General features: G+C 41.8%; 1 protein-coding gene across 1 annotated transcript in view; it reads left to right on the forward strand.

Annotated features, from left to right (window-relative positions):
- The window catches only part of ITCH (itchy E3 ubiquitin protein ligase), a 111987-nt gene that overhangs the window by 47936 nt on the left and 36639 nt on the right, over positions 1-27412 (forward strand). The window contains exons 4-10 of the mRNA XM_039498432.1: positions 4479-4603; positions 6010-6147; positions 9840-9882; positions 13017-13186; positions 14927-15161; positions 21112-21207; positions 22674-22848. Of these exons, the coding sequence (XP_039354366.1) occupies positions 4479-4603; positions 6010-6147; positions 9840-9882; positions 13017-13186; positions 14927-15161; positions 21112-21207; positions 22674-22848 (982 nt within the window). The remainder of the gene's footprint in view (positions 1-4478; positions 4604-6009; positions 6148-9839; positions 9883-13016; positions 13187-14926; positions 15162-21111; positions 21208-22673; positions 22849-27412) is intronic.

Raw genomic sequence — 27412 nt, forward strand, 5'->3', positions numbered from 1 at the left:
GTATAAGGAGGTGAATACTGTTTTGCCGGGGTAACCTACCTCTTTTTTTTTTTTCCCCTCTCTACGCCCACAGAGATTAATGAATGAAAAGTTAATTTGAAAGGAGACATTTGGAGGAGAGCAGAGTTGCTTGGGAATAAATAATATCACCTCTTTTGTAAAGCATTTTGAGAATTACTTATGAAAAGTGCTATATAACAGCTAGGTATTAGTCTTATATAATAGAACAGAGACTGGTCCAGATCTCGGTGGCAATGTGAAGAAAAAACTGTTGTAAGTGGGAGAAAGAGAACAGAGGCTTAGGCAGAGTGTAGGACATAATCAGATTATGTGGCAATAGCATTTGAGATTCAGAAGTCACATTAGCACTGTGATATTAGTGGTATTATGGGTGTTATCTATACTAGCAAATATAGGACCCATAATGTAGGAGGTTGCAGAGCAGGTTAGAGGATATGATGGTAAAATTTTATTTAGACTAGAAACACTTTATGCAGTGCCTAGCAATATCAGTTGGGGCTTCTGTGCTACCATATGCAGATACATAAAAATAGCCAAGTTCTCTCTATATGTCAGCCTCCACCATTGCCGATGCTGGTAGAGGAGCCTTGGTGAAGAATTCTGGATCTTAATTTTCTTATGTTAAACAGTGCCTAAAGAAGACAGGTAGCATAGTAGAGCCTTGCTGGAGAAGAGAAGACTGAACGTGAAGTGGAACAAAGTATAAACAATTGATGGAATTAAGGGGAAGGGGTGATGAGTAGCAGGATAGGTAGACCGTATTTATTTTATAGCAGTGGTGTTTTTTGAATGGACTGGACGGGATAGGTGAGTACCAGGAAGATGAATTTGTTTGGACTCATGACTACTACACTCAAGTTGGGCTTCCCCATAGGACAGTTACCACCACAGATGCAGGCCTGCAGAGATGGGGTGCTCATGTGAGATCAAGAAATGTGGTCCAGGTAAAAGAATGAGCACAGTATAAACTGGTGAAAGCTCATGGCAATCCAGTATGGTGTCAAATCTCTGCTCCCATATCTGGACTCCCTCCTGTGTTCATCATAACAGGCAACACCTCAGCCATTCATACATCAACAGATATAGCAGAACAAGGACTACTGCCGGTCAAAGAGAAGCTTATCTCTTGATGACTTGAAAAGGAGAGAATCTGCAGCCAATTCACTCCTTTCTCATCCAAGGGGAAAATAATCATATGGCCAACTGGCTCAGCATGCAAAAATTAGATAATTTAGAATGGGATGTATACCCGGAGGCATTTAATCTCCTGGTGAAAGAATTTGGTCTTCTAGCAACAGATCTGTTTGCCTCCCACTTAAATCACAAGGTTTCTGTGTCTTCTCTTCTTGGCCTCCCCTCCCCTCTCCTGATCGTTTGTAGCATTTTTGTAAGATGCAGCACTGGAGTTCTGATAGCCCTGTACGGGGCAAGGAGGTTTTGGTTCTCAGACCTCCAACATGACAAGAAAACCTCCCATACTCTTTCCATCTGGATGGGATCTGATATTACAAGGGCCAATCATGTATCTGAATCCAGACCGTCTAAGCCTAGCTGCCTCGCTCTTGAATGGAGAGTCTTAAGTCAAAAAGGTTGTTCATGACAGGTAAAATGCACACTTTTATTTTCCAGAAAGAAATCTAACTCAATGAATTCAAGAGCATGGTTGAGCTCTATCCCTTGCTGCCAGGACAAGGGTCTCACCCCCTACATGATGTGTCTCCATCGATTCTCTTCAGGATGGACTTAGGTTAGGCCTTGCAGTTCTGAAATTCATACCTCAAGGTGCTGCTTTGCCTAGCATCCTTAGTGCAGTAGGCAGGTAGTAGATTTCATCTTACCCAGGTGCCCAAACTTATTTTATTTTTTTATTTGAGAGCAGAATCTCTTCTACAGCCTCTTGAAGAGGAGCAGAGTTATTCCATGGGATTTTAACCTGGTTCTCCGTGCCAATTGAGACCTTCCATTTGAGCCACTCATGAAGGTGTCTCATTACTTTCTAGCCATTAAGGTAGCCTTTGTGATAGCATCCATGTCAGTTCCCGGGGTACCTGAGTTGGGAGTTCTTTTCCTGGAAACTCAATGCTGTGCCTTCCATAAAGATAAAGTAGTACTCAGAACTGACCCTGCCCTTTATTCCCAAAGAGTGATTCCAGGGTCATAAAACCCAAGAAATTGTCCATCCTTCCTTCTGCCCAGCTCCATCTCACCCCAAAGAGAAACTGTGGTATACTTTGAGAACTCTGCTGATATTCCAAGTAACATATCCACTGCACAGCTCAGTTCAGAAAGGCAAATGCTTTTGTGTATTGCTTTATCATCTGGTGTCAAAAGGGAAAGAAGGCTTCAAAATCTTCCATTTCCAGGTGGCTAAATTATTGTATATCAGAAGCATGCAGAGCAAAAAGCATAACTCTATCTTCCAAAATCAGAGCTCACTCCCTCATAGCTATGGCAAGCTTATGATCGAAAAGATCATATGCCTCATACGAGGAAGTCTGTAAAGCAGCCAGCTGCTCACCTGTTCATACCTTCTCCAAATTCTACAAGCTGGAAATCCAGTCAACATCTGATGCTGCTTTTGGTAGACGGGTGCTCCTTGCTGTAATATCCCAATGACTGTTAGGAAAGAGTTACCCTCTTTGACATCACATAACTGATGTATTTTAAATACATACCTATAACACGTGTATATCGTTCCTCCCTCCTCAGCCTGAGTGGATGCTACTATGAAAATCCCCGTGTCATTTCACTACAAATAAGAATAGAAAAATGTATCCATGCCTTACCTGAAAATTTCCTTTCTTAAAATAATGAGGTCCACAGATTAAACCCACCCTGACTGGGCAGTAAATTGAGGAAAGACATGGGATTATTAATTGGCCCTCAACTTTGTTATTCATTGATCTGTGGGAAGATTGTTCTATTTAATCTTAATGCTTAATTTTCCTTTCTGATATAGAGTGGATAGACATTTCCTAGGCTTATAGAAGTGTCTCAGCTGGCAGTTTCACAAAGGTAGAGTCACATCTCCCCTGCCATTGATTGAGAGGTTTGTTCTGCCTCCAGGCCTGCATAGAGCAGAGACCCCAAATGTCATGGCTCTGTGGACCTCATTACCCCAAGAAAGGAAATATTTGTTTAGGCACAGATACATTTTCCTATTGGCAGCACATGGTGAGAGAAACTTGCATTGCCACTGTCGGTGCTGCACCTGTTCTGTGGTACACTTTTGTCTCCAGGGTTGTTAATGTAGCACTTTTCATGAACCACTAGATTTATTCAGTTTTTGTGTAAGCTTTAAAAAGTGGATTTCCTTTGTTTTGCTCTAAACAGGCTTTTGGGGAGGGAGAGGGGAACAGGTGAGAGTGAACAGGTAAATTGCTCACTACATTCTGTGATTGCATTCAGGTTGCTTTAGACATCGTGGCAGATGCTGTAGTGACCATCTATATTCTACAGGGGGAATTACTTAGGGACTAAACTTGAGATCCATACTCCAAAGCCAGCAAGAGTTTAGAATGCTGTAAAAGCAATACACTCACTCCACTTCTGGGAATTTTGGGGGAGTGAATTTAGGGTTAAGTGTATAGCACTGTCATATCAAAGAGAAGACCCTGTTCATGAAGGTTCCCACTGTTACTCAGAAAGAGATTCTCCTGGTAAATTTATTTCATTTTGTAGTCAAAAGCATGGGAGTGCAAAATACTATATCAGGTTATGGCAACCACTTTTCATAGAGTCTCAGTTCCTTTCACTTTCATCACAGCAGTGTGGACTAAATATGTGACAACTTAGACCTTTGCATTTTCACAGCAGTGCACACTGGGACATAATCACTTGAAATCTAGTCAACTTTTCAAAATATTAAAAGTAGTTTTGAGTACTACCCTCTCCTGCAGGCCCCTTGCCAATGTTAGCGTTTTACAGTGGCTTTGTTCTCTGAAAAAATATTCTCTCCCCTCTTGCTATATGAAAAGTTCACACAGGACCATGCAAGGTAAACAGTAAAACTGAACCTACATAAAGTTTTTTTAAAAAAAGTGAAATAAAATATATTTTTCTCTTAAATTTTGGTTATAGCAATTTTAGGTGTTAATTGTTATAGTTAATAGTCAATTTTCACACAAGTATGATTAAGTTGATTGTTTCTGAGCATAGGAGGCATACCATCTCCACTTTCTGACCCAAGTATGAACAGTTTTAGTAACCATTTTGACTTCTCTTTCTCCTTGGTATCTTGTTTTCCCATCATCCACATAACAAGAAAATTAATGCATTTTAAGCTGTTATAATTTTAAAAAATCTTTGAAGTTTGGTGTGTCAGTTAAATAATACCATTTTTATTTTCAATAAGCTTTGTTTTTTAAATGAAGGCTGATGTGTATCACAGTCTGGTTGTGATGCTTTGCCCAGTGTTCACTATTGTCCTGCTCTCTGTACGGTTTTTTTTCCAACAGAATTGTCACTCCTGTCAGTAAGTTAAACTTTCGAGTCTGGAGCCATCAGACGTTAAAGTCTGATATTCTACTGGGTAGTGCTACTCTGGAGGTTCATGAGACATTGAAATCAAACAATATGAAACGTAAGTATGTAACTAAAAAAATTTACCTTGTTTGTATGAAATTTGCCAGACTTCCATTATGTGGTAGTTCAAGGTGCTGTGTTTAACCCTTGTCAATAATGTGATGATTTAAAGAATATATCTAAAGTATAATTGCTCTTTTTTGTCTACTGATGGTATTTAAGAGCTTTCTCTTGCAGTTTATTTCATTCTGGCTGATCATGCAGTGTAGTCTTACTTATAATACACTGTTTTTATAGTGATATTACAAACATGGTATTTTGCACCTCACTGGTGTGGAGTAAGAGGTGGAATGTGGGACTATTACAAACATGGTATTTTGCACCTCACTGGTGTGGAGTAAGAGGTGGAATGTGGGACTGAAAAATCAAACTGAAGATTAGATAACTTAAAAAAAACCAAAACACAGAAGATAATTTTTTTAAAGTTAAAAACTGTCTGAGTCGTGTTCCTGGCACCAGACACAAAAATATGCATATGAAGGGTGTTTTTGCTTGCTTGCTTGCTTAAATTGATGAGATGCTATATCATTTCACAAGACTCAAATATCTTATGTAGCTGAATATGTGCACCTTCCACATTGTTTGGAAAGAGAAGCACATTCGAGTACTGTGTTACAGAAACCCTCCTCAGAGAATCCACATTACTATTGCACATACCTTTGCATTGGCTCCATTTTGTTCTGGCCTTCCAAAGAATAGTTTGTTTTGGTTCTTTCAGCTGTCTGTACTGTAATTGCAGGACTTATTGGTATCCATGTAACAGTGCTAAAGTTGGAAGAAAGTTAATCTAGGGACTCTTGCTATATGTAACATCAGATATTCTGTTGTGATATTGCAAAGATATTTATCTGAAACTATGTTCCATTGTGACTAGATGCAGTGGCTTAGCCTGTAAAAGTAAATTCCCTTCCTTCTGTAGATGCAAGAGAGAAAAGCTTAATGTTTTTAAATGTAAATTTTTTCAATGACTGGATAAATATTCTTGTCTGTATATAAAACTTGTATATGCACTTCATGAGGAATATTATGAATTCTGGTTCTTAAAGGTGTTTTGAAGGTCAGCTCTAGTAGTTGTTTGAGAGGTGTGGTCCAGTAGTCTAAACACAAAACAGCCAGAAACTCCAGAATTCTGACCCCTGTTCTAATACTGGTTCTCTCTGTATTCAAGCCACTTCACTGTTCTGCCTCAGTCTCCTCATCTTTAAGGGAATAATACCTATTTACAGGAGGCTTGGGAGGATGGTTTACAAGAAGCATAAATATTATTAACATTATTCCTATCAGGATTCAGAGCTATTCTATTTATAATCCTTTCCTGTAGATTTATGATGATTTCTTTAATAAAATGTAATAATATGTTAACATAAAGGGGAGCTTCTAATTTTTCTGTATGTTCTGTTCTAGTGGAGCAGGTGGTTGTGACGTTGCAGCTTGTCGGTGACCGAGAACCAGCAGAGGTGATAGGAGACTTGTCTGTTTGTCTTGATGGGATGCAGGTAGATCCTGAGCTCCTAACTAATGGTGATGCCACAAGTATAAGAAGTGAGTGTTTGTTCAAGTAAATAGGGTATCAAGTATCAGAGGGGTAGCCGTGTTAGTCTGGTTCTGTAGAAGCAGCAAAGAATCCTGTGGCACTTTATAGACTAACAGACGTTTTGCAGCATGAGCTTTCGTGGGTGAATACCCACTTCTTCTTCTTCTTCTTCTTGCATCCGAAGAAGTGGGTATTCACCCACGAAAGCTCATGCTGCAAAACGTCTGTTAGTCTATAAGGTGCCACAGGATTCTTTGCTGCTTAAATAGGGTATGTAATCTCTGCTTATCTAAAGCTGTTTTCTGGCAGATAGTACAATTTATTTATAATAATTACTTACAGCACGTATATTGCACTCTTGTAAAGACTGAACTCTTCCATTAACCTTTCTGTTTCTTTTGACGTTTGAATTTGTGATCCATAAAATAACCGAATAAAAGGAGTGATAGGACTTCAAAATATTTTATTTCAAGATTCATTCCAATGTTCAGTCTGACTTTCCTTTCTGTGTCATCTGTTTCATTCACAGTTTTCTGAATTCTTTGTTCTTTGGTTCATTTTTTAAAGCTGAACAGATTATTACAGACTCATAGCCAAGTGTGCTAGTTACTTTATTATGCAGCTAGTGTCTGCATGTTTATAGAATATCAATAAATGAAATGTTTTTTTTCCCTAGGATCTAACCATTTAGGCACTTTGGGTTTCTTATTTCCTCCCAATGCTTTTTATTTATGTGTAGATTATAAAGTCAGCTGTTTGGGTGTCTGGAGTTGCTCTCTTCTTGTCATTTAATTGTATTTTATCCATGTCTGTCTTTCCCTATGGTTCTCTTCCCCTTTTTTTTTAATGGGTCTCAAAGAATGAGCAGCTGAAACAGTACTTTGAGTTGGAGCTGCTGTGTACTGCATAGAGACTTCAGATGGACTCTGCCCTTAGCATCTGATAACAATCTGCAGTTTAACTTCATTAACCATGACTTTTTAAACTCTGCTCTTTGAACTAACAGCATATTCCCGTATTCAGATGAGCACTTTCAAGTATGCGCTTTCTACCAGAACATAATCTAGAGGCTTGAATAGTGAAATCAGTGTAGCAATATTCATAATATGTTATTTTAAGAGTTGGAGGTTAGCAGAATTTTTGATGCTTTTTTAAATGTGGGTCTGTCCTAAAAGACACTGTAAAATGACACCACCTTACTCTGCAGATCTACTTCCTGTGTGTATTTAGATTCAGATTGTCTCACTTTTGTGATGAAATAAATTCTCTTTTTTTTTTTTTTTTTTTTTTAACTCCTTTAATCCTACAGAACCTATAAAGCTACGATTAAGTGAGCTGGAATCTCTTCCATCTTATGCTTCATCAGTGGAACTGTAAAGTTCCAAACAGTTACACCAATGTCAGTAGTAAAATGAGCAAAGAGTCCTGTGGCACCTTATAGACTAACAGATTCATGGGCGAATACCCACTTCGTCGGATGCACAGGTGTTAAATATTATTTAATGGACTGCACAGGTGTTAAATATTATTGCTATATAAGCTGGATAGCCCAGGCTCAGTTTGCAGGGCTAGGAGTCCAAAAAAATAAAAATAAAATTATTATACTTTTTAAGTGGAGCATGAATCCCATGATGCCACTTGTGAGTCCTTTATCAGAGTTAGGTCTTCACTGTACAAACATTATCTGTATCATAGCATGGGAGAAGATCTGCCAAAACAGTCTTCTAATATCAAGTCCACCTTGATTAACTTGGTGGCGCTAAACTCATTATATAGGGCTATATAAAACTATGACATAGCTGGCTCATTCTACCAAAGTAATGAGACTAATGCTGAGTTCTTAATTCTGAAAGAGATTTCTGCTTTCCGAAGAAAAGTTAGAGCCTAGATTTAGAACAGTGAAGACAAGAGGAAACAATGGGTCTCGACACTTCTTGAGATTTCATACATGCCTTTTCATAACTCAGCAAAAAATACCTTTAAAAATAGGTGCTATTGACATTCATTTTCCTCCTTGTTTTTGGCAGCTATTCCTTCCGGTTATTGCTCCTTACTCGTTTGTGCTCTTCTTCACAGCTGTATCTTGGTCATGTGTGAAATGGATTAATTGAAACGGATTCCTTGATAGAGAATCTTCATTATAGTTTTCATTTCGGTTCCTTTTTTCTTCAAATTAGAGTAAACAAACTTTGCTTTGATATTCTTCATAGAGACAGTGCATTAACTATTCAATCTTTTTAGACAAGTCAAGCATAAAATCAAGGATTCTTTCCAATGTTTTAGAAAGTCACCTCATGTTATTGGCAGACTTCATCTATCCTATTCTTAAAGGCTTGCTGGGAGGAGAAAGAAGGAAACAAATATCTAACGTGCTTTATTTTGTTGACTGATTGATTTTGAGATTTTTTTTGAAAGACCTCTAACTTAAAAAAAATTTATGTTTTATAAATGAAAATGCATATATCTTTGTCTTCTACTTACTGTTGTAACCCAGGTTTACAGACTGTGATGCTCTGTCCCCCTCTAGTAGCTGGACCATGCATATAGATTTTTGCACTAAAGGTTTTGAGCTAACAGACCCAGGTCTTTTATCTCAGGCAGTGGAGGCTCGGGTCCCAGGTTTGACTTCCCACCCGCTCCCCATAGGCATCAAAATACACTAGTATTTTGGATCTTTCCTTGAATAAAAGCTGTTCCCTCTACTGATCCTGCAAGAAAAATAGTCATCCTCCTGCTTATCTCCCAATCCATAGACCTACAGGTGACTTAAGAAGTTACACATTCAGTGTTATAACTTCACTGCAGGATCAAATAGGAAGAGCCAGGCTGTAGAGGAATAAACACTTGTTTAAATACAGATGATATTGGAAATTAACAAGATAAAAACAAATATGAAGGGCTGTTTTTTGAGAGGGGGGGGGAAAGTAACCAATACATTCTTATTATACACTCTAAGGGAATAGATATATATGTAGTTGTGGGAAGTACTTGCAATAGTCTATGTATAAAGTCATGGTTTTTCCGTTCTTGGAATTCCAATTGCTTGATTGATTGATCTGATTAAATTAATATCTTACCTTACATATGTGCTTATTTCTACCTAGATCTTTTTTTATATTGTCCCCGTCATAGTGATATCTGAGCATGTGGTTCATATTTCTCTGTGGAAACCAGACATAAACTAATGTGCAATTCATAGAATCATAGAATCTCAGGGTTGGAAGGGACCTCAGGAGCTCATCTAATCCAACCCCCTGCTCAAAGCAGGACCAATCCCCAACTAAATCATCCCAGCCAGGGCTTTGTCAAGCCTGACCTTAAAAACCTGTAAGGATGGAGATTCCACCACCTCCCTAGGTAACCCATTCCAGTGTTTCACCACCCTTCTAGTGAAAAAGTTTTTCTCATGATTGATGAGCTTGTGCAGTTGGCAATATCACACAATAGCTGAATAATATTCAGAATCTGTGTTACACTTCTGAGGGGAAAGAATGCATTACTGCTCTTTCCTTGGGCTCCTCAGTAATAATAGCTTAAAATGTGACTGGTACACAGATTTGTGTGAAAGAAGCTTTCACAAATAGGGAGGTGCTCTTCAATTAACCTCAACGTTAGAAATGAATCTGAGCGTTGAAGTCTATTTTCTACCTTGAAGTCTACACTAAATAAGTTTATTGTCTTTCTTTTTCTGGTATCTAAGGTCCCACGCAGAACGATGGTTCCAGAGCAAGAAACGACACAAGGTAGGAGTTCATTTCTTGCCTGTGTAGTTCATGTACTGCTGTTAGATTATTATAGCAGTGCAGCAGCATCATTATACTTAAGCTTGCATTATGACTTTTGTTTAAAGGTCAACCTTTCTAAGTACTCTAAAATCAGTATGCTCAGTCGGATTCCTTTGAAGTTAGGTGGACTGCAGGAGAGTGCAGGGTAAGGTTAGTAGTCCAGATTTGAGGTCATTTGAGTTAGGGGTTGCAGAGACAAATCCCCCCCAAAAATAGCCATTACTCTAAAATTTTCCATTCTATGTGGGATTTTTCTGCACAGAGCTAGAGATCAAACTGTTGATGTGATATGGGTCAAAATGGTTTCAGTGTGTTGAGTTACACCCAGGGTAGTATGTGTCATCCACAAAAGCTTTGGGAGACCCAAAATGAGACTGGTGTTTAAGAAAAAGTGTATTTTTTCTTTATATTTTTTTCACCAATATAGAAAAACGACTAGAGGGTTTCCATTTCTGCCATTTTCCATGCTTTAAAGCTCTACTCTTTTAAGTGCTCTAGAATCCTAACAGTTACTTGAATTGCTTTGAAATTTGGTTTGTCTAACCGAGGTACGGTAGCATTAGACTTTTCAGCTTGGAAAAGAGACGATTAATGGGGGATATGATAGAGGTCTATAAAATCATGCCTGATATGGAGAAAGTAAATAAGGAAGTGAAGAACTAGGGGTCACCAAATGAAATTAATAGCTGGTTTAAAACAAAAGGAAATATTTTTTCACACAACGCACAGTCAATCTGTGGAACTCCTTGCCAGAGGATGTTGTGAAGGCCAGGACTATAACAGGGTTCAAAAAAGAACTAGATACGTTCATGGAGGATAGGTCCATCAATGGCTATTAGCCAGGATGAGCAGAGATGGTGTCCTTAGCTTCTGTTTTCCAGAAGCTGGGAATGGGCGACAGGGGATGGATCACTTGATGATTACCTGTTCTGTTCATTCCCTCTGGGGCACCTCGTATGGGACACTGTCGGTCGACAGGATACTGGGCTAGATGGACTTTTGGTCTGACCCAGTATGGCCGTTCTTATTAGTGATTCAAATTTGGGTTCATTTGACCAAGAGGTTCCTGAGTCACAGTGCCCTCCCACCCCCTTCCACCACCACCACCCACAAAAAAAAACAAAAACCCAAACACCAAACCAGGTTTCCTTCTGCTGCCTTGTACTGTTAAAGTGATAAGTACTTAATGACTGAATGAATTCCAGACCTTGCTGAGATTAATGGTTGTGAGATCACAAGGCTGTGCCTGTGTAACCGATTTGGTCAGGTCTTACTCCTTCCAGGTCTTGGGCCATGTCTATACCCAGACCTGCTCTGGTTTAACTAAATCAGCTAATTAAATCAGTGCAAACCCGTGCTGATATTCTTAATTTGGTTTAAAAATGTTTATTTTGGTTTAGTTTAATCCTGCTCCTTTTTTATTTAGATTAAATTGAAATAAGTGTGTCCATTGTTGCAATACAATGCAATTCTTGTAGGATGCTTTGATTTTATTGAAACAATCTCTTTCAACATCTGGGGCCAGTTCTGTGTGGGCTCTGAAGACAAAGAACTGAAACTTTGAACTTGACTGTGTTCAGTAGGCAAGCTACTGCATTTTGAACCAATCGGATGCATAAAGAGTACTTTTTCATTCTTTGGTACCAAGGGTACTTTTCATCCTATCACGTGTTGAAAGCCATCTCTGCTGCTGAGGCAATATGTTCTGTATGCCCCCACACAGAAGGACCTCTGTGTCCTCCAAGACCTGTTTTTTCAAATACTGTATATGAACATCTAAATTACTTACACAATCTCCGTACCAGCTACAATTATATGATGTGCAGTGAGAGTTTATCTTGGGACAGCTATGTGTTGCTTATATAATGAACTGATTCTAGAATGTGTGGGTAGCGTAGGTGTTCTTATATATCAAATAACATTTTTATATACATCATGTCCCCCCTCCCCCGACTGATTTTGATGATGTATGCAAGAGGATAAAATACAATGCTCTTGACCTTAATGTTCAAAACCCGAGTAAGATGTCCTGGGAGTGAGCAAAAACTAGGCTTTGACTCTAGTAAATTTCAAATCACTGTTGATTAGCACATGATCATATAGTCACTTATTTTTAAATTCTTTGGAGGCAATAAGATATAATTTAAGTTACTATCATGAGCACTGTCCCTGATACAGAGCAAAAGTAGTGCTGTATATTTAGGTCAAACATATACGTAATTGGGCTTGATTCCACATATCTTGTGAAATACAACTTCTATTCCTAGCCTTTTTCTTATTTTGAATAAAAAATTCCAAGTGTACAAATAGTATGTTTATTACAGAGATACTTGGTTATGATTCCCTAGATGAGATTTACAGTGGACCACTAGTTGCAAACTTATTCTGACCCATCCACACTGATCAATGAACAATGTACCTGTGCAGAATTTTATGTTCAGAAATGTAGGGTCTGATTAGTTTACATGGCAGCAATTCTAATATCTGGTACAAAAAAGTAACATGCAAATACTGAAAATAACTCTAAATTGTGCTTTCCATGTATTCGCTTCCCTTTACGTAAACTCGTGTTTAATTCGTATTTCCTCTAATGTTGGATTACTTTATTTATTAAGGTTATGCTGAAAAATCTCATCAGTATCATAGTACAAATCTGTGGTTTTTATGAGATGTGTTCATGCTGATATGAAAATCATTTGATTAAAAAATAAGTTTTGAAAGCAAACTGAGAATTTTATACAGATTCCCAATCCCCATCTCTTCTGCTCTTTCCAGTATTCCTATTCCATCCTTCCAAACATGGCCTCTTGCTTTTCTTCACCTGTTTAAACTCATCTACAAATGCTTCCTGTTAGATATATTGCAACTGACTTAAATTCTGTATAGTTGTATGTCTGGACTGTGAAGAGGTTTATTGCTATAACAAATATGTAAACATATTGTACTAAATGTACAGTATTTGTTTTGTACAACGTTTATAACCCATAAGATTTTCAGAATTTCCTCTATTTAAAGCCATAATAGTTAACTTTTCAGTTCTAATATCTTCTATAAATTCCTAAGAATTCTTGTTTCTATTTTCCCACACAAAGGGCTAATGCAAATGGCCTTGAAAGCTATGAGGATGCAGGATCCAGTGAAAGCAGGACTGTTAATGGCAGTGATTCTCCATTACTCACAAATGGAGTCTTTAAACCTGCTAGGCCTCCCAGGCCCTCCCGACCACCTCCACCCACTCCTCGTAGACCCTCTTCTGCTGCTGGTATGTATTCCAGTGCCAAACATCCATTTAAAAGCTATTTATAAGTTATATTCCATTTGAACAGTCATGGCCATTTCTAATATCTTTTTCCTCAGATGTACTGATCCCATTTTTTTTTTTAAAGCAAATTCTTCAGAAATGCTCTGCCACAGAGAAATTACCTTGCTTCCTGTCTTGGTACATTCTTTCTTAATTGCTGTTTTTATCATGAGAAATCTCTCATTTCATGTCTGTGAAGGAGCAATGGCTATATGGCAACCACTAACAGAAGTGCAGAAAGCCCCCAAAGGGCCTGATCATGCAAATACTACCAAGGATAATGCTTACTACTGTGACATGTCCAATTGACTTTGATATGACTATACTAGGTAGTAAGCGTTGGAAGGATTGGTGTCTAAAACAGCCTTCCTGAGTAGGTAGCAGCATTGGCTCTGGTAGATTAGTGGGTGTTTGTTACAAATCCAACCATCTACAGTGTCAAAAACTGTCATATAATAGCAAATGGCTGCCAAATTCTTAATATTTTTTTTTTTGCCTTAAAATAGAGTAGATGTTTTTGTTACTTTTTATCGTCTGCCAGTTGCTAACAAAAGGCCATGACATTCAGACTTTTCTGATTAAGTTTAAGTGGCCTCCTAGAGTTTCTTAGGAGACATTATCTTGAGCTATGGACAAGTGTAGGTAGTGTCTATGAAATGTATGTATGATGTGTTACACAATCTGTATTCAGATATAGAGTGCTTAGAAAACCATATTTATAGGGAAAAAAACGCAATGACTTTTTCTTAAGGGACGTTTGTGGGAGTCAGTTTCCTCATCGGAGCAAAGACCAGGCCATCCCAGCAGCCCACTGAGAAGTGGGAATAGTATTCGATTGAATAGCCAGTCCCAGGTGCAGCATGGAATATTCTCAGGAAAGCATCTATAGTGAATGCTATCCCCCACAGAGCTCAGGAAATAGACTAAATCAGGACTTGGGTTCTTCTTTTTCATCAGTAAACTACACTGCATCCCTCATTTATAATATTTTAATATAGCTACATGAGCAATGCAGCTCTCTTATCTCTTACAATGCTGAGATCATTGTTAAAAGATTATTGCAGTGTTTGTTTAAAAAAAAATACAGCAATGTCCATCTCAACTTTTCAAACCTACTTATCTTGGCCAAATCAAACACAATTTTTGTTTTCTGTTTTTTCCTAAATAATGATATGCTGCTGCTGACCAAATTGAAACTTTAAATGCTTCCCTTTAAAGTTTTCCACCCATTGTGTTTTTTTTCTTTCTCTCGAGTGACGTTTCTTTTCAGATAGATGTCGTCTAATTTGCTTTTTTGGAAATTGGCATAGTTCATTTGTAAATAAAATTAAATTAAATTAAAAAATGTTTAATTAACTGAGCAACATAAAAAAGGATTCATTTACATACCTTCATATTTATTGAAAGTAGGCAACTTGCTATTTTAAAGATAATGAATGTTCCATCATAGCTTTTATATTTCTATCTGCTAGTTCATGGCAGTACTAGGAATTTCTGCAAGGTAGGAAAGAACTGCCTATGAGTTCCAGTAAAGTAAAATGTATGGTTTTACACCTGCTCTTTTTTTTGACAGACCTATTTTACTAGCCTTTGTTTTTGTGGGTTAACAATTTCGAAAACAGATTTCTTGGGTTTTAAACAATAATAAGAGAAAACCAACTAAGAACCTTTCTTCCATTTTTGTTTTCTCTGATTTCATAGGTTGTGTCAATGGTCCTTCATCTATGTCCATAGAAAATGATGAGTCCAGTGCAGGATCCTCACCAAGTACAACTCCAAATGCACCTTCAGAACAGAGCCCTGAGGGGGCAACAGCTGGAACAACAGTTCCTGCAGCTTCCGCTTTGACCACGCCTCCTGTATCCAAACAAGTCCAGCCAGTAAATCCTCCATCTCAGCCACACAGTACTGTCAGTCAAGGTCCTCTTCCACCTGGGTAGGAGTTCAGTACTATTGTACCGTTTAGTTCTGTTTTATCTCACGTACTGCAAACACCCATAGCTTCTGTGTTTTGCCTGATAAGACTATCTGTGTAGCTTGATTGGTTTTCAGGCATAGGTTATGCAAGTAAGAAATTAAATTTGTTGGTATTTCTGTTCTTTGGTAACATGCCCTCAAACTATTGAGCTTTTATTCATCTGGCAATCGTTGTCTTCAAATCAGGATGTGATCACATAATACGATATAGGTCGTACTGAGCTAACATTATTATTTTGAGGAAAGCAGTTATTGCTTGGGGTAATCAGGATCTAGAAGCCATCCTAAAGTCCTTAATTCCAAATAGCCCAAGTCCTGTGAACACTGCAGCCATGATCCTATGTAGGCTTCAGTTGTAGAATTTGCCAGAGAATCAACCCCTTGCCACAGAATTGCACTTCAGAATGTAAGCATTTTTTTTTTTTTTTTTTAGAACTGCATGTCTAAACTTCATGATTGTGAAGAAAACCTTTCCAATGTGACCAGTGTAATTTATGAAGTGTTGCCGGCCTTAATCTGTAGGCAGCTTGAAACAGTAGCTCTGAAGAGTGTGAACTACCCCATTCATCATACTTGCATGTAAACTCTGAAATCAAACGATAGAATTGGAAATGTCAACCTCGAGTATTTCACTGCTGATAATTTCAGCAGAAACATCAAGCTATTGTACTTATTCCCCAATACCAAGTTGACTCATTCTTCAGATGTTAAAAGTCACAAATGCTGTATACCCAGTTACCAACTGACAACTTCTGTGATGCAGATATACACTGTCTGCAAAAATCTGTGGCAAATTAAACATTTAGGGACTTAATAACATTAAATGTAATGACAAAATCTATAACATATGGGGTAGAGCTATTCTAATTGTATTATTAATTTTTAAATTTAATTAAATAAAATCCTCCATTTTTTAATTTACCTGTTTGTTGCCACAAAATTTACATCCAGTTGGCCACACATACACAAGACCCTATTTACTATCTTTTATTGCACCAACATCACAGGTGTGTTGATGCTGGAATACTGCTCAGAGTAGCTCCAATTTAAGGACTTGGGACTCCTAAGGTGCTTTCTTTTCAGGACTTATTGGCTGCAGTGCTTTTCCCATTCATCAAGCAGCTCCCAAGATGCTGGCTAAGAAGTGCAATTTTACTAGATTCCCAATCTCTGAAATTTCTAGCATCTCATAGGTGAGGATTTTGTTGAATTTCACTCTGTTGCCAGTACACTAAAACATTTAGTAGTAGCCTGGTACAAGAGTCCCCATACCCCATAGAATGGTTGGGGAAGAGGGGAACAAACAAGTAGGAGAGGATTTGAAAAAAAGGTTTTAATCTCTGGGCATTTTAGTCTTTTCAAGAGTTAACTCCTTTTTGGTTCTCCAAATTGAGGAAAAGTTACCAAGAAAACTTGGGACCCTGCCTCTTTGTTCCTGTCCCTGCCCCATCATTGACCGCTCTTTCAGTTTCTCTTCCTCTCACTTCCCTAGTCATCATTTGACCTCTGCCAAACAGCAGACAATGTCATATGCGCTCACTCACATTTAGTCACATATCTGGCAGCTTCCTCTTCATCATAGAGATGCTTCCTAGCTCTATGCCACAAAGTGTTCATCTTTGGTTTGTTCTGCTGTGAGCTATCCACCCATTGCCACGCTTTAGCATGAACAGAATGGGAGAGCCATCTGGGAGAGGTGAGCAGGTTTCAAGCCGAAAGAAGATGGTGTGCAGGGCATGGTTGGACTGTCTTCACGGAGGGTTTCCTGAAGCTCCCTCCCTTAGCCACAGAGGCACCCTCTTTCCAGACTTCGCCACAACCCGAGGAAACTAGCCAGTCCTGAAGGCATAAGGCAGCTCAAGACTAGATGGTATCCATAGGGTCAAAGAAACATCTTTAGTGTCTTACAGAATGATAAAGCAGTATTTGTGCTATATGTCTTCAATGTAATTTTTCAACTTGCTATTTAAGTTTGCTGCACTGCAGCAAATAACTAGGTGTCTACATTATGCTGATCTTAGAGCCTCAGTATCTGGGCTAGAATAGTTTTCCCTAAAGCACTGAACCATTCTGTTAGTTTACTGTGGATAAACTGAGCTGTGTGCAGTTTGTCATTTTTTTCCATTTCCTGCCATTTTGTCACACTCCTATTCTTTCAGGTATTTACATTATCTCGCTGTGCATATGGAAAATTAGTGATAAAGTTCACAATTTTAAAATACTTCAGCTCCTAATTACAGTGTCTGCAAAGTTTTATTCAGGTTTATGTGCCAGCTTATTCTTTTCATATTATGGATCCAGTGCCACTGACATCACATGGATAAAAATTGGATTCAGATTAATTGTTTCTAATTGGCTGCTGTCATCTTTGTGGCACATGCTTCAGAGAGGGGTGTTAGCTCTCTTAGTACTTAGTGGGTAGAATTCCATCCCTAGCTTATTTGGCATTTGATTGCTATTCATTCTGCTTTTGAAGTGTTTGAAAATATTTCCTTTTAAATTCCCCTTTTAAGTATTATGTTGTACCACTGCCTCATATACACAGTTTTAATAGCTCCAGTGAACGAGATACTAGTTATAAAAGTGCTTTGCAAATAATAAATACTTTATACAAAGTAACTATAGCATTTCTGTTAGCTTTAAACTGCAAATGCATGATTTGAATAATTTTCTACCTGAAACCAGACACAAATTGTTGTTTTTCGAGTAGTGTCCATATGGATGCTCCACTTCAGGTGTGCATGCGCCCCAGGAGCCTTTGATCAGAGATTTTTGGTGGTAGTATCCATTCATCCTGCACATGTGCCCTACATATCCTTATGCCTGGTACCAAAGACCTAGGGCTGTATGGGCAAACCACCTCTCAGTTCCTTCTCAACCACCTCAGCCTATGACAGAAAGTCTAGCATCTACCACTTGAAGTTTAGCTTTAGAATCTACTAGTTTTTAGTTTAGTTTAATGTAGTTATTTACTTCTAGTTTAATTTATGCCTACACTTTACTTTTTGTGTGAAGCTTGTTTTATGTTTATTTTACTCCTCAGGGTTCATCTCTGGGATATGTCAGGATCTCCAGGATTTAAGTGCTGCCTCACCTGCTGGGAGTCTGTTGGACATTCCTGGTGTATTCGCTGTTTGGGGGAAACACACTTCCCTGAAAAGTGTAGTATCTGCTCAGCCTTTAAAAGCAGAACTAATAAAAACTGGGAGATTAAAGTCAGGTTCCTAGTGATGGCCTCAAATCCAGGCCAAGAGAACTCCCTGTCTGTACATTGGCCTCCAAGTGAGCATAGTGCTTTGTCAATCTCTGCATTGCATTCACCCAGGCCTTTGCAGGACAGACCAGTAGAGGTTACTGGAAAGACTCGTAAAAGGAAGAGTACTAGTTCTCCTCATAAAGAGCCTATTTCAAAAAAAGCCTGTCTCCTCAGAAAAAAGCTGTTGGACATCTCAGGTCCCAGGCTCCGTTGGTGTACTGTATCTAGGGCTCTGAAGTCTTCCAGAGGTCAGTACCAACCATGCCTTAGTACTGTAGGCATCCTCTGCACTGCCCAAGAATTACCATACTACAAGAGAGTCTAAACCCTGTACCTCTAGAAAGGCAGTACCTACAGACCCCATGCTACCAAGTCACCCAGGCTCCCTTGGTAACGATGAAGAAACAGGCATCTCACGCTATTTTGGCACCCCCAAAGCAGTCATTATCTTTGATACCAGCAACATCCACCAGATGGGACCTGCCAAAGCAGTTTCAGCCAGGGCTTTGGAGTGGAGCCCGGAGCTGGAGTGTGGAGCAGTGGAGCTGCAGGTTTTTTCCCGGAGGTGGAGCAGAGCTGTAACAGTCACTATTGGTGCTGGAGTGGAGCAATTCAAAAATGTGTTTGCTCCAAATCCCTGGTTTCAGCCCCTGGTACTGACACTAGAACCGTGCTCCTTTTCTGCACAAATCTACATCAGTCATCATGGGAGAATGAGGTCCCTCGTTCTCTGTACCAAAGCAAATAAGTTATGGAACTCTGATGTATAGCCAACCATATCCTCATTTCAGCCTCTTACCTTCCAGGCATACAAAACACCATGGCAGACTATCCCAGCTGATGTTTTTCCTGTGGTTATGAATGGGAACTGGTCTTGGGGCTTCTCAATCACATTTTTCTGGCATTCAAGACCTGTATGCTACCACCGCCAATGGGAAATATAAAAAGCTCTGCTTGAGAGGAAGCTTTGGCCTTCACTCCCTCGGGGATTCCTTCCTTGTTCCTTGGAGGAGAGGTCTCCAGTGCCACTGATCGTTGAACAATATCAAATGAGATTGAGCCAAAATCATATTGATTGTCCTAACATGGGTAAGACCAGTCTAGTACCCTTACCTAATTCGTCTCAGTTCTTGTCCAGCATGGAGTCTTCTGGTCATTCCCAATCTGCTATCTCAGGAGTTTGGTCAGGCTCTTCATTCCAACCTGGAGATTCCTCGTCTGAGTTTGATGGTTCTTGGATATAAAGACTTTCTGTTCTGCAGAGGTATGAAAGGTACTATTAAATAACAGAAAAACATCCACACAAAAGTATTATCTTCAGAAATGGAGGCGATTTCATCACAGCTTTCCATTGTTCACTCTCCTCTCTCTGCTGTCCTTTCCTTACCTGTTGGAATTAAAAAAACCTCAGGACTCTTTCAGTTCTGTCAAGGTTCATTTAGTGGCTATAATAACCTTTTATTCCTCAACTGAGGGATTCTCAGTGTTTGCTCATTCCACAAAAGTAAGATTCCTTAAAGAATTGATGCACCTTTTCCCTCCAATTAGGGACCCTACTCTGGTATGGGATCTAAACTTGCTCCTTAATTGTCTCATGAAAACCCCCTTTGAGCCCTTCTTCCCCTGTCATTGAAAGTGCCGTTCTTGTTGGCCATTGTTTCTGCCTGAAGAGTTGGGGAAATGGGTGCTTTAATGGCGAACCATCCGTTTACAGTTTTTTCGAGGACAAAATTTCATTGTGGCCATATTCTGAATTTCTACGTAAGGTGTCTTCTGTATTTCACATCAACCAAGTCAATCCATCTTCCAGTTTTTGTCCCACAGAGAAATCGGACTGATCAGGATGCTACTTTCCATACCTTGGATCTCAGAAGGGCATTAGCTTTCTATCTGGACAGAACCAAACCATTTAGAAAGTCTCCCAAACTGTTTGTTTCAATTGCTGACTGAGCCAAAGGATTCACAATCTCCACCCAAAGATTCTCAGGGTGGATCTCTGGATGCATTATCTCCTTCTGTAAATTGGTTGGTGTACCACGCTCCTTAGAGAACGGGCTAGCACTCTAAATCGACCTCTGTGGTATTAGTCATACTCGCTGGAAATCTGCAGTGCTTCAACCTGGACCTTGATACATACTCTTTCCAAAAATTATGTGGCAGTTTATTCCTCTAGAACTGATGCTGCAGTTGGTAATGTAGTCTTTATCTTCAGTATTAGATTCGCCTCCAAATCTCCTTCCTCCTGATGGGGATACTGCTTGGAAGTCATCTGATATGGAGCACCCAGTGGGACACTACTCAAAGAAGGAGGAGAGGTTACTCATCTTGTGCAATAACTGGAGTTCAAGATGTGTGTCCCTATGGGTGCTCCACTACCCACTCTCCTTACTCTCCTTTTTTAGTGTCTTTTCCATGGGACTTTGCAGCGGTGAAGGAGCTGAGATGCTTCACCCATGCAGCCCTGTATGTTTTTGGTAAAAAGCATGAGAATGTATAGGGCGCATGAACAGATTGAACATGTACTGCTACCGAAAATCTCTGATCAAAGGTACATGGGATGCACACACCTGAAGTGGAGCACCTATAGGGGGACACATCTCGAAGAACTCCACTTACTGCACAAGCTGAGTAACCTTTCCTTTTTTAATTCTAGATGGGAGCAAAGAGTGGACCAGCATGGTCGAGTATACTACGTAGATCACGTTGAAAAAAGAACAACATGGGATCGGCCGGAACCTCTTCCCCCAGGGTGAGTCTGTAGAAGACATCTAGCCTCCGGTGATATGTCTAGGCTATAGTTTAGCTGAAGTTAATTGATTATTAATTAACTTGAGCTAGCTAGCACTTTTTTTTATAAAAAATAGTCTGGATATTACACACTTGTTCCAGGACACACACATTTGTGGTTTGCCCTAGGCTGAGCCCTAGGGTAAATACCAAACATTAGTGGAATGTCCAGACTAGCAAGTATAAACATGTTGGCTAGCTCCAGTTAAAAAAAATTCTAGTGTAGCTAAACCCCAGGAGACTTTGTGACCCTATTAAGAGCTTGCACATGCTGCTTTGGACCATCTCTATCCCTATATGAGTGGCACATGCTGGTGCCTTGGAGATGAGGCTTAGTCATTTTTTCTCTCTTTCTCCAAGGATTTAAAAAAACAAACTATATGCATTGTATCTGTTGTGTAGGGTTGGGGGAGAGGGAGAAGGTATAGGAAAAAGAGGAGTGGGGAAGTTTTACTAACAGTCAGAAACCAAGCAACTGTGTCTGCTTATAAAGAAAAAGGGTGCTCAAGATCAGTCATGGTAAAAGAAAATAGATCGTTAGTCTTCCCCACCCTGGGGAAAGGAACCAAAACTGAAAAACCACTGCAAAGGTTACCACAAATAACCAGGGCCGGCTCTAGGCACTCCTGGTTTTCTGAGGTTAGACTAGAAGTGAGCCAGAAAGAGCATGAGAGTGTCTCAAGTTTTGCAGCCAGAGCTGCCAATGTTACTTTAATTTTTTTTTTAAAAGAGGCCAGTAGACTGCAGTTACTTCACACGTCCATCCCATCCCTCAGATATAACTAATGTATAACAACAGTCGTGACTTACGCAGAGCCAGCCAGATGTGTAAAGCAGCTCTTGAGCACCATTTAAAAGCACTGCAAGTGGGGTGACTGAGTAGGTAGTGGGATTGTGGAACAAAGCAAGGCTATGTTTACCCTACCGCGGTAAGTCAACCTATGCTACGCAACTCGAGCTATGTGAATAATGTAGCTGGAGTTGACATATCGTAGGTCGAGTTACCATAGGGGGTCGATGGGAGAAACTCTCCCATTGACTTACCTTACTCTTCTCATTGGGAGTAGAGTACAGGGGTCAACTGGAGAGCGATCTGCTGTCAATTTGGCGGGTCTTCACTAGACCCACTAAATTGATGGCCGGTGGATCGATCTCAGAGTGTCGATACCGGCTATAGTATAGACCTGCCCTGAGAATAATTCTCTCATTTTAGATAGCACTTTTCTCTAGCTCTTTAGATTGTTTCAGCAGAAGCTGTAATGGGGAGATGGGCGCAGACCATGTTGCACTTTTCATTTAACAAAGCACCACGTCCAATTCCACATATATCTCCTGCTTGCCTTGCTTCTTGTCTGACTCTAAAATGGTTCTAAACCTTTGAGTGCTATGTGCTGCTTGCTGTTGAGACGCCTTGTTTGCATTGTTTAGCTGGGAACGACGAGTTGACAACATGGGGAGAATTTATTATGTCGACCACTTCACTAGAACGACAACATGGCAACGACCAACATTGGAATCTGTCCGGAATTATGAGCAATGGCAACTTCAACGCAGTCAGCTTCAGGGAGCTATGCAACAGTTTAATCAGAGGTTCATATACGGGGTGAGAAATCTATTTTGATATAGAGAAAAAATATATTATGGAGGTGCACCCTCACTCCCAAATTCCACCCATCCACCTCCACTACAAACAAATCAAACTTCCTTCCCCTTCTCCTGCATCCCTTCTGCACAGCTTTGTGAAGGGGCACACACTTGGGCTTGGCAAGGAGCTGCCAAAAGATTGTACCCTGTAAGGATGCCAGAGTTAAAGTTGTGCATTCTTTAAGGTGTATGGTGGCTGTGTTTTTGTGATGAGGTGTGTGTCTCTGGATGTGGGAATAGAGGGTGGTATGTACAATTGATAGCCTTAATTTATTTCCTTGAGTTTGTTATGGTGTATGGCACAACTATAACTGACAAATGGTAGTGTTTGCTGTATTGTATATAGCTTGTGAAATATTTATCATGTATCAAAGTCCACTGAATTACTGAGAAAGGTCAAAGTGGTTAGAAAATGGTTCAATACCTGCTATGGTTTAGATGTTGTGGCCAGCTAGCAGATGTAGTGGCTGTTCATGCTGGTAATGTTTGGAGACTTGTTCAGGTTAATTCTATTTGTATTCAGTCTTAAATGAATTCTAAATCTTAGTCACTTCACTATGTAGTGTCTTCTCTTGGTTGGCCAAAGATTAGTATGGCAAGCTCACCCAGAGGAAGCAATTGAGGGATTTTATGCTTGTAAAATGCAATTATAGCATGTGAATGGGAGGAAAACAAGGGGAGTTAAGCAATCCAAAATCCACCAAATACTAGTGAATGGTAGACTTTGACTGGACATCTCCAAATACAGCTTGCAGTTAGTTTAGCAAGACAGGTGATGTAGGTTTTTAGTTGCTACTTACACACCCACATTAACCTACAAGAACAGAGCAGTGTGTTCCCTGATTGTGTTAGGCTTTCATGTATTGGATTCTGAGGCTATGTCTACACTAGCACTTTTGTCTGTATAACTTATGTCGCTCGGGGGTATGAAAAAAACACACCCCTGAGCAACATAACTTACACTGACAAAAGTGCCGATGTGGACAGCGCTGTGTTGGTGAGAGAGCTTCTCCCGCCAACATAACTACTGCCATTCGTGGAGGTGGTTTTATTATGTAGATGGGAGAGCTCTCTCTTGCTGACATAGAGCAGCTACATGAGCGATCTTAGAGCAGCTACATGAGCGATCTTACAGCAGCACTGGTACAGCTATGCTACTGTAAGCTCACTGGTGTAGACATGGCCTGAGACTTGTTTCCCTTCTGTGTAGGATGGGGCACTTTCCAAAGAAGAAAGTTTAATATTTAATCCCTTGGCATCGCAGTTAGCGAACTATGCTAATTGCTGCAAAATATGTTAATAGCACTACTCTGAGCCCCTAGTTCTTTGAGTGCTTGTTCACATCCATTCCACATTAGGGTGTGCGCGTGCCGCGTGCACGGACGTCAGAAACTTTTCCTCTTAGTGGCTCCCGTCGGGTTGGCTGGGGAGCCCCCTAGAGTGGCGCCTCCATGCCAGTGCATATATACCGCTGCCGACCTGACCCCCCTTCAGTTCCTTCTTACCGTCCGTGGCGGTGTTGTAACAAATCTCTCTTGCTTGCGAGTGATCCCTTAGCACAGTTATAGCAGTTATCAGTAGTTAGCACTGCTTAATAATTAGATAGTTACGCCTCCTTTGTTTTAGGTGTCTGGAAGTTGTTTCCAGCACCAGCCCTGGGCTTCGGGGCATGCCGCATGCCCATGGGTTTAAGGCTTGTGCCACGTGCCGCAAGCCTATGCCAATCAGTGATCCCCATGACTCGTGTCTCCGTTGTTTTGGGGAATCGCACCAGACTGAGTGCTGCAAGATCTGTAAGGTTTTTAAGCCCAGAACCAAGAAAGAAAGAGACTTTTGCCTCAACCAGCTGCTCACGGAGGCCACACTGCAACCTTCGGCCTCGGACCATCTGGCTTCGGCGCTGGCATCCTCAGTGCGGAGTGCCCCGGCGTCAGTCCGTGATCCGGCGCCGGTGGGCCACCGTAAGCATGAGGCAGCAGGGCAGGCCCTGGCACCACTCGACCTCTCCGGCACAGTCAAAGGGGCATCCAAAAGGCAACAGAGGATGCGCCCCATATAAGAAGGCGGTACCTTCCAAGGGACCGAGCACTCAGAGGGGCAGTGCGGCCCCAGGACATACACCGGCACTGGTGGCTTCGGTGCCGCAGGGCCCGTTGAGCTCAGGCTAAGTGGTTTGAGTGCAGAAAAAGGGCTGCAGGAGATCCTAGAACAGCCCTCCATGCCTGACACCTTTGAGGTGGCGAAAGACCTCATTGAGCTGTCAGCGGCAAGCCCCCTCCCTGGCAAGGAGAAGCCTCCGGCACCATTACCAAGGGTGCCGTCCAGAGGCAAGCCGGCAATGGTGCATTGCTCGAGGTCACTGCCCCGGCACCACTCCCAGCTCCGGTCCCAGTCAGACTCTGCCTCCGTGGACTCCCAGATGCCCTTAACTCAGCGAGACTCGATGGTACCGGAACTGAGCCAACATACAGCACCGGCCCTGTCGACACACCGCTCCCCAGCACAGTCGCTGAGCCGGCACAGGTGGGACATAAGGCCAAAGTCCTCGGCCCTTGGCAGAAGGCAATGATCCCAGTTCCGAGAGCATTGGTACCAATCCCGGTCAGCGAGGAGCCGTTCTCCAGCCTCCCGGCGGCACTGAACCACGGCACCACCTTGGCCTTCGAGGTCGGTGTCCTCGGAATCAGAGGTCAACTCAGGCCGCTCCAGCTATGCCCGCAGGACGCTGGCTAGCAGGGAGCCCCAGCCCGCGTGGCATCCCCAATGGGGCCTGCCAGGACAGTGGCCCTTTTGGACACCATGGGCCTATCAGCAGCAGCAGGGGACCTCCTCCAGAGCTTCAAGGTCCGGCTATTCGGTGCATCGGTCCCAGTCCCCGCGCAGGCACCCCTCTGCACTCAAGGAGGCCACAGTGTCGAGGCTGCCAGACGCTTCTCCGGAGCACCGGCGAGCGGAAGTGGCACCGAGCCCAGTGCCGTCCTGGGGACAATCAACCTGACAGGACCCAGATGTGCCCCTGGCCTATGAGGAGGGGCAAGAAGGGCAGGTGGAGGAGACACAGCAGGCCCTCAGCTCCTTGTCATCCCCAGACGAAGCTGTGGCAGACACTGCAGTGTCGGGGCCTCCTCCGATTTGACTGCAGGGCGCACCAGGAGCTGCTCCGCAGGGTCGCCCAGAACTTGGGCCTACAGGTGGAGGAGGCGGTGGAGTAGGAGGATCCTATGGTGGACATCATAAGCCCTTTAGGTCCTTTGAGAATTGTGCTCCCGTTCATAAAGACAATCCAGACCAACTACAAGACGGTCTGGCAAACCCCAGCCTCCAGCGCACCGACCTCAAAGGGAGTGGAGAGGAAGTACTTTGCCCCTTCCAAGGGCTACGAGTTCCTCTTTTGTCATCCGGTCCCCTGTTCTCTGGTTGTCTCAGCCATTAATTAATGGAAGCGTCATGGTCAGCAAGCCCCGGCCCCCAAGGCCAAGGAGGCTAAACGTTTGGACCTCTTCGGAAGGAAGGTCTACTCCTCTGGGGGCCTCCAATTGCGGATTGCTAACCAGCAGGTGATCCTGAACAGGCACAATTTTAACTCCTGGGTGGCAGTTTCAAAATTTAAAGACTCCTTGCCCCAGGGCTCTCAGCCTGAGTTTACGGCCCTCGTAGAAGAAGGAAAGGCAGTGGCCAAGACCTCTATACAGGCCTCTCTGGACTCAGCAGACGCAGCAGCCAGAACGATCACCTCAGGTGTGGTGATGCAGCACTCGGTGTGGCTTCAGGCTTCAGGACTTCCGCCAGAGGTCCAGAATACCCTCCAAGACCTCCCCTTTGAAGGGTCTGGCCTCTTTTCCGATCAGACGGATACCAGGCTGCATAGCCTCAAAGACTCCCAGGAAATCCTCAAATCGTTGGGAATGCACACCCCGGTGACCCAGAGGAAGCCATTTAAGCCCCAGCTGCCGCAGCAGCGGCAGTACCAGCCTCGTCCCTGCCCCTCCTTCGATTAGGCTCCTACCTAGGACAATAGGCGTAGGCGGAACAACATGCCTAACCAGCGCCAAGGCCAGGGCAAGCCCCAGCCTGGCAATAAGCAGGGGTTTTGAAGGTGTGCTTGAGGACAGAGTACCAACCTGGCTCCCAGATCCTTCCCTGTGTTTCTTGAACTGCTTGTCCCACTTCTACCATGCGTGGTCCCGTATAACATTGGACCATTGGGTCTTACGCATGGTACAAGTGGGATACATGCTGCAGTTCTCCTCCTTCCCTCCTACCCACCCCCCTTCCCCATCTTCAGGGATCCCTCTCACGAGTAACTCCTTATTCACGAGGTTCAGTCGCTCCTCGAGGTGGAGGCGGTGGAGGAAGTCCCTCAGGAACTAAGGGGGAAAGGGCTTTACTCCTGTTATTTTCTCATCCCCAAGGCGAAGGGGGGGCCTTCGGCCCATTTTAAACTTTCACAGGCTCAACAAATTCTTAGTCAAGGTCCGCTTCTGCATGGTCTCCCTGGGCACTATTATCCTGTCCCTGGATCC

This window comes from Mauremys reevesii, linkage group 13 (genome assembly GCF_016161935.1).
Source record: "Mauremys reevesii isolate NIE-2019 linkage group 13, ASM1616193v1, whole genome shotgun sequence".
Lineage (NCBI taxonomy): Eukaryota > Metazoa > Chordata > Testudines > Geoemydidae > Mauremys > Mauremys reevesii.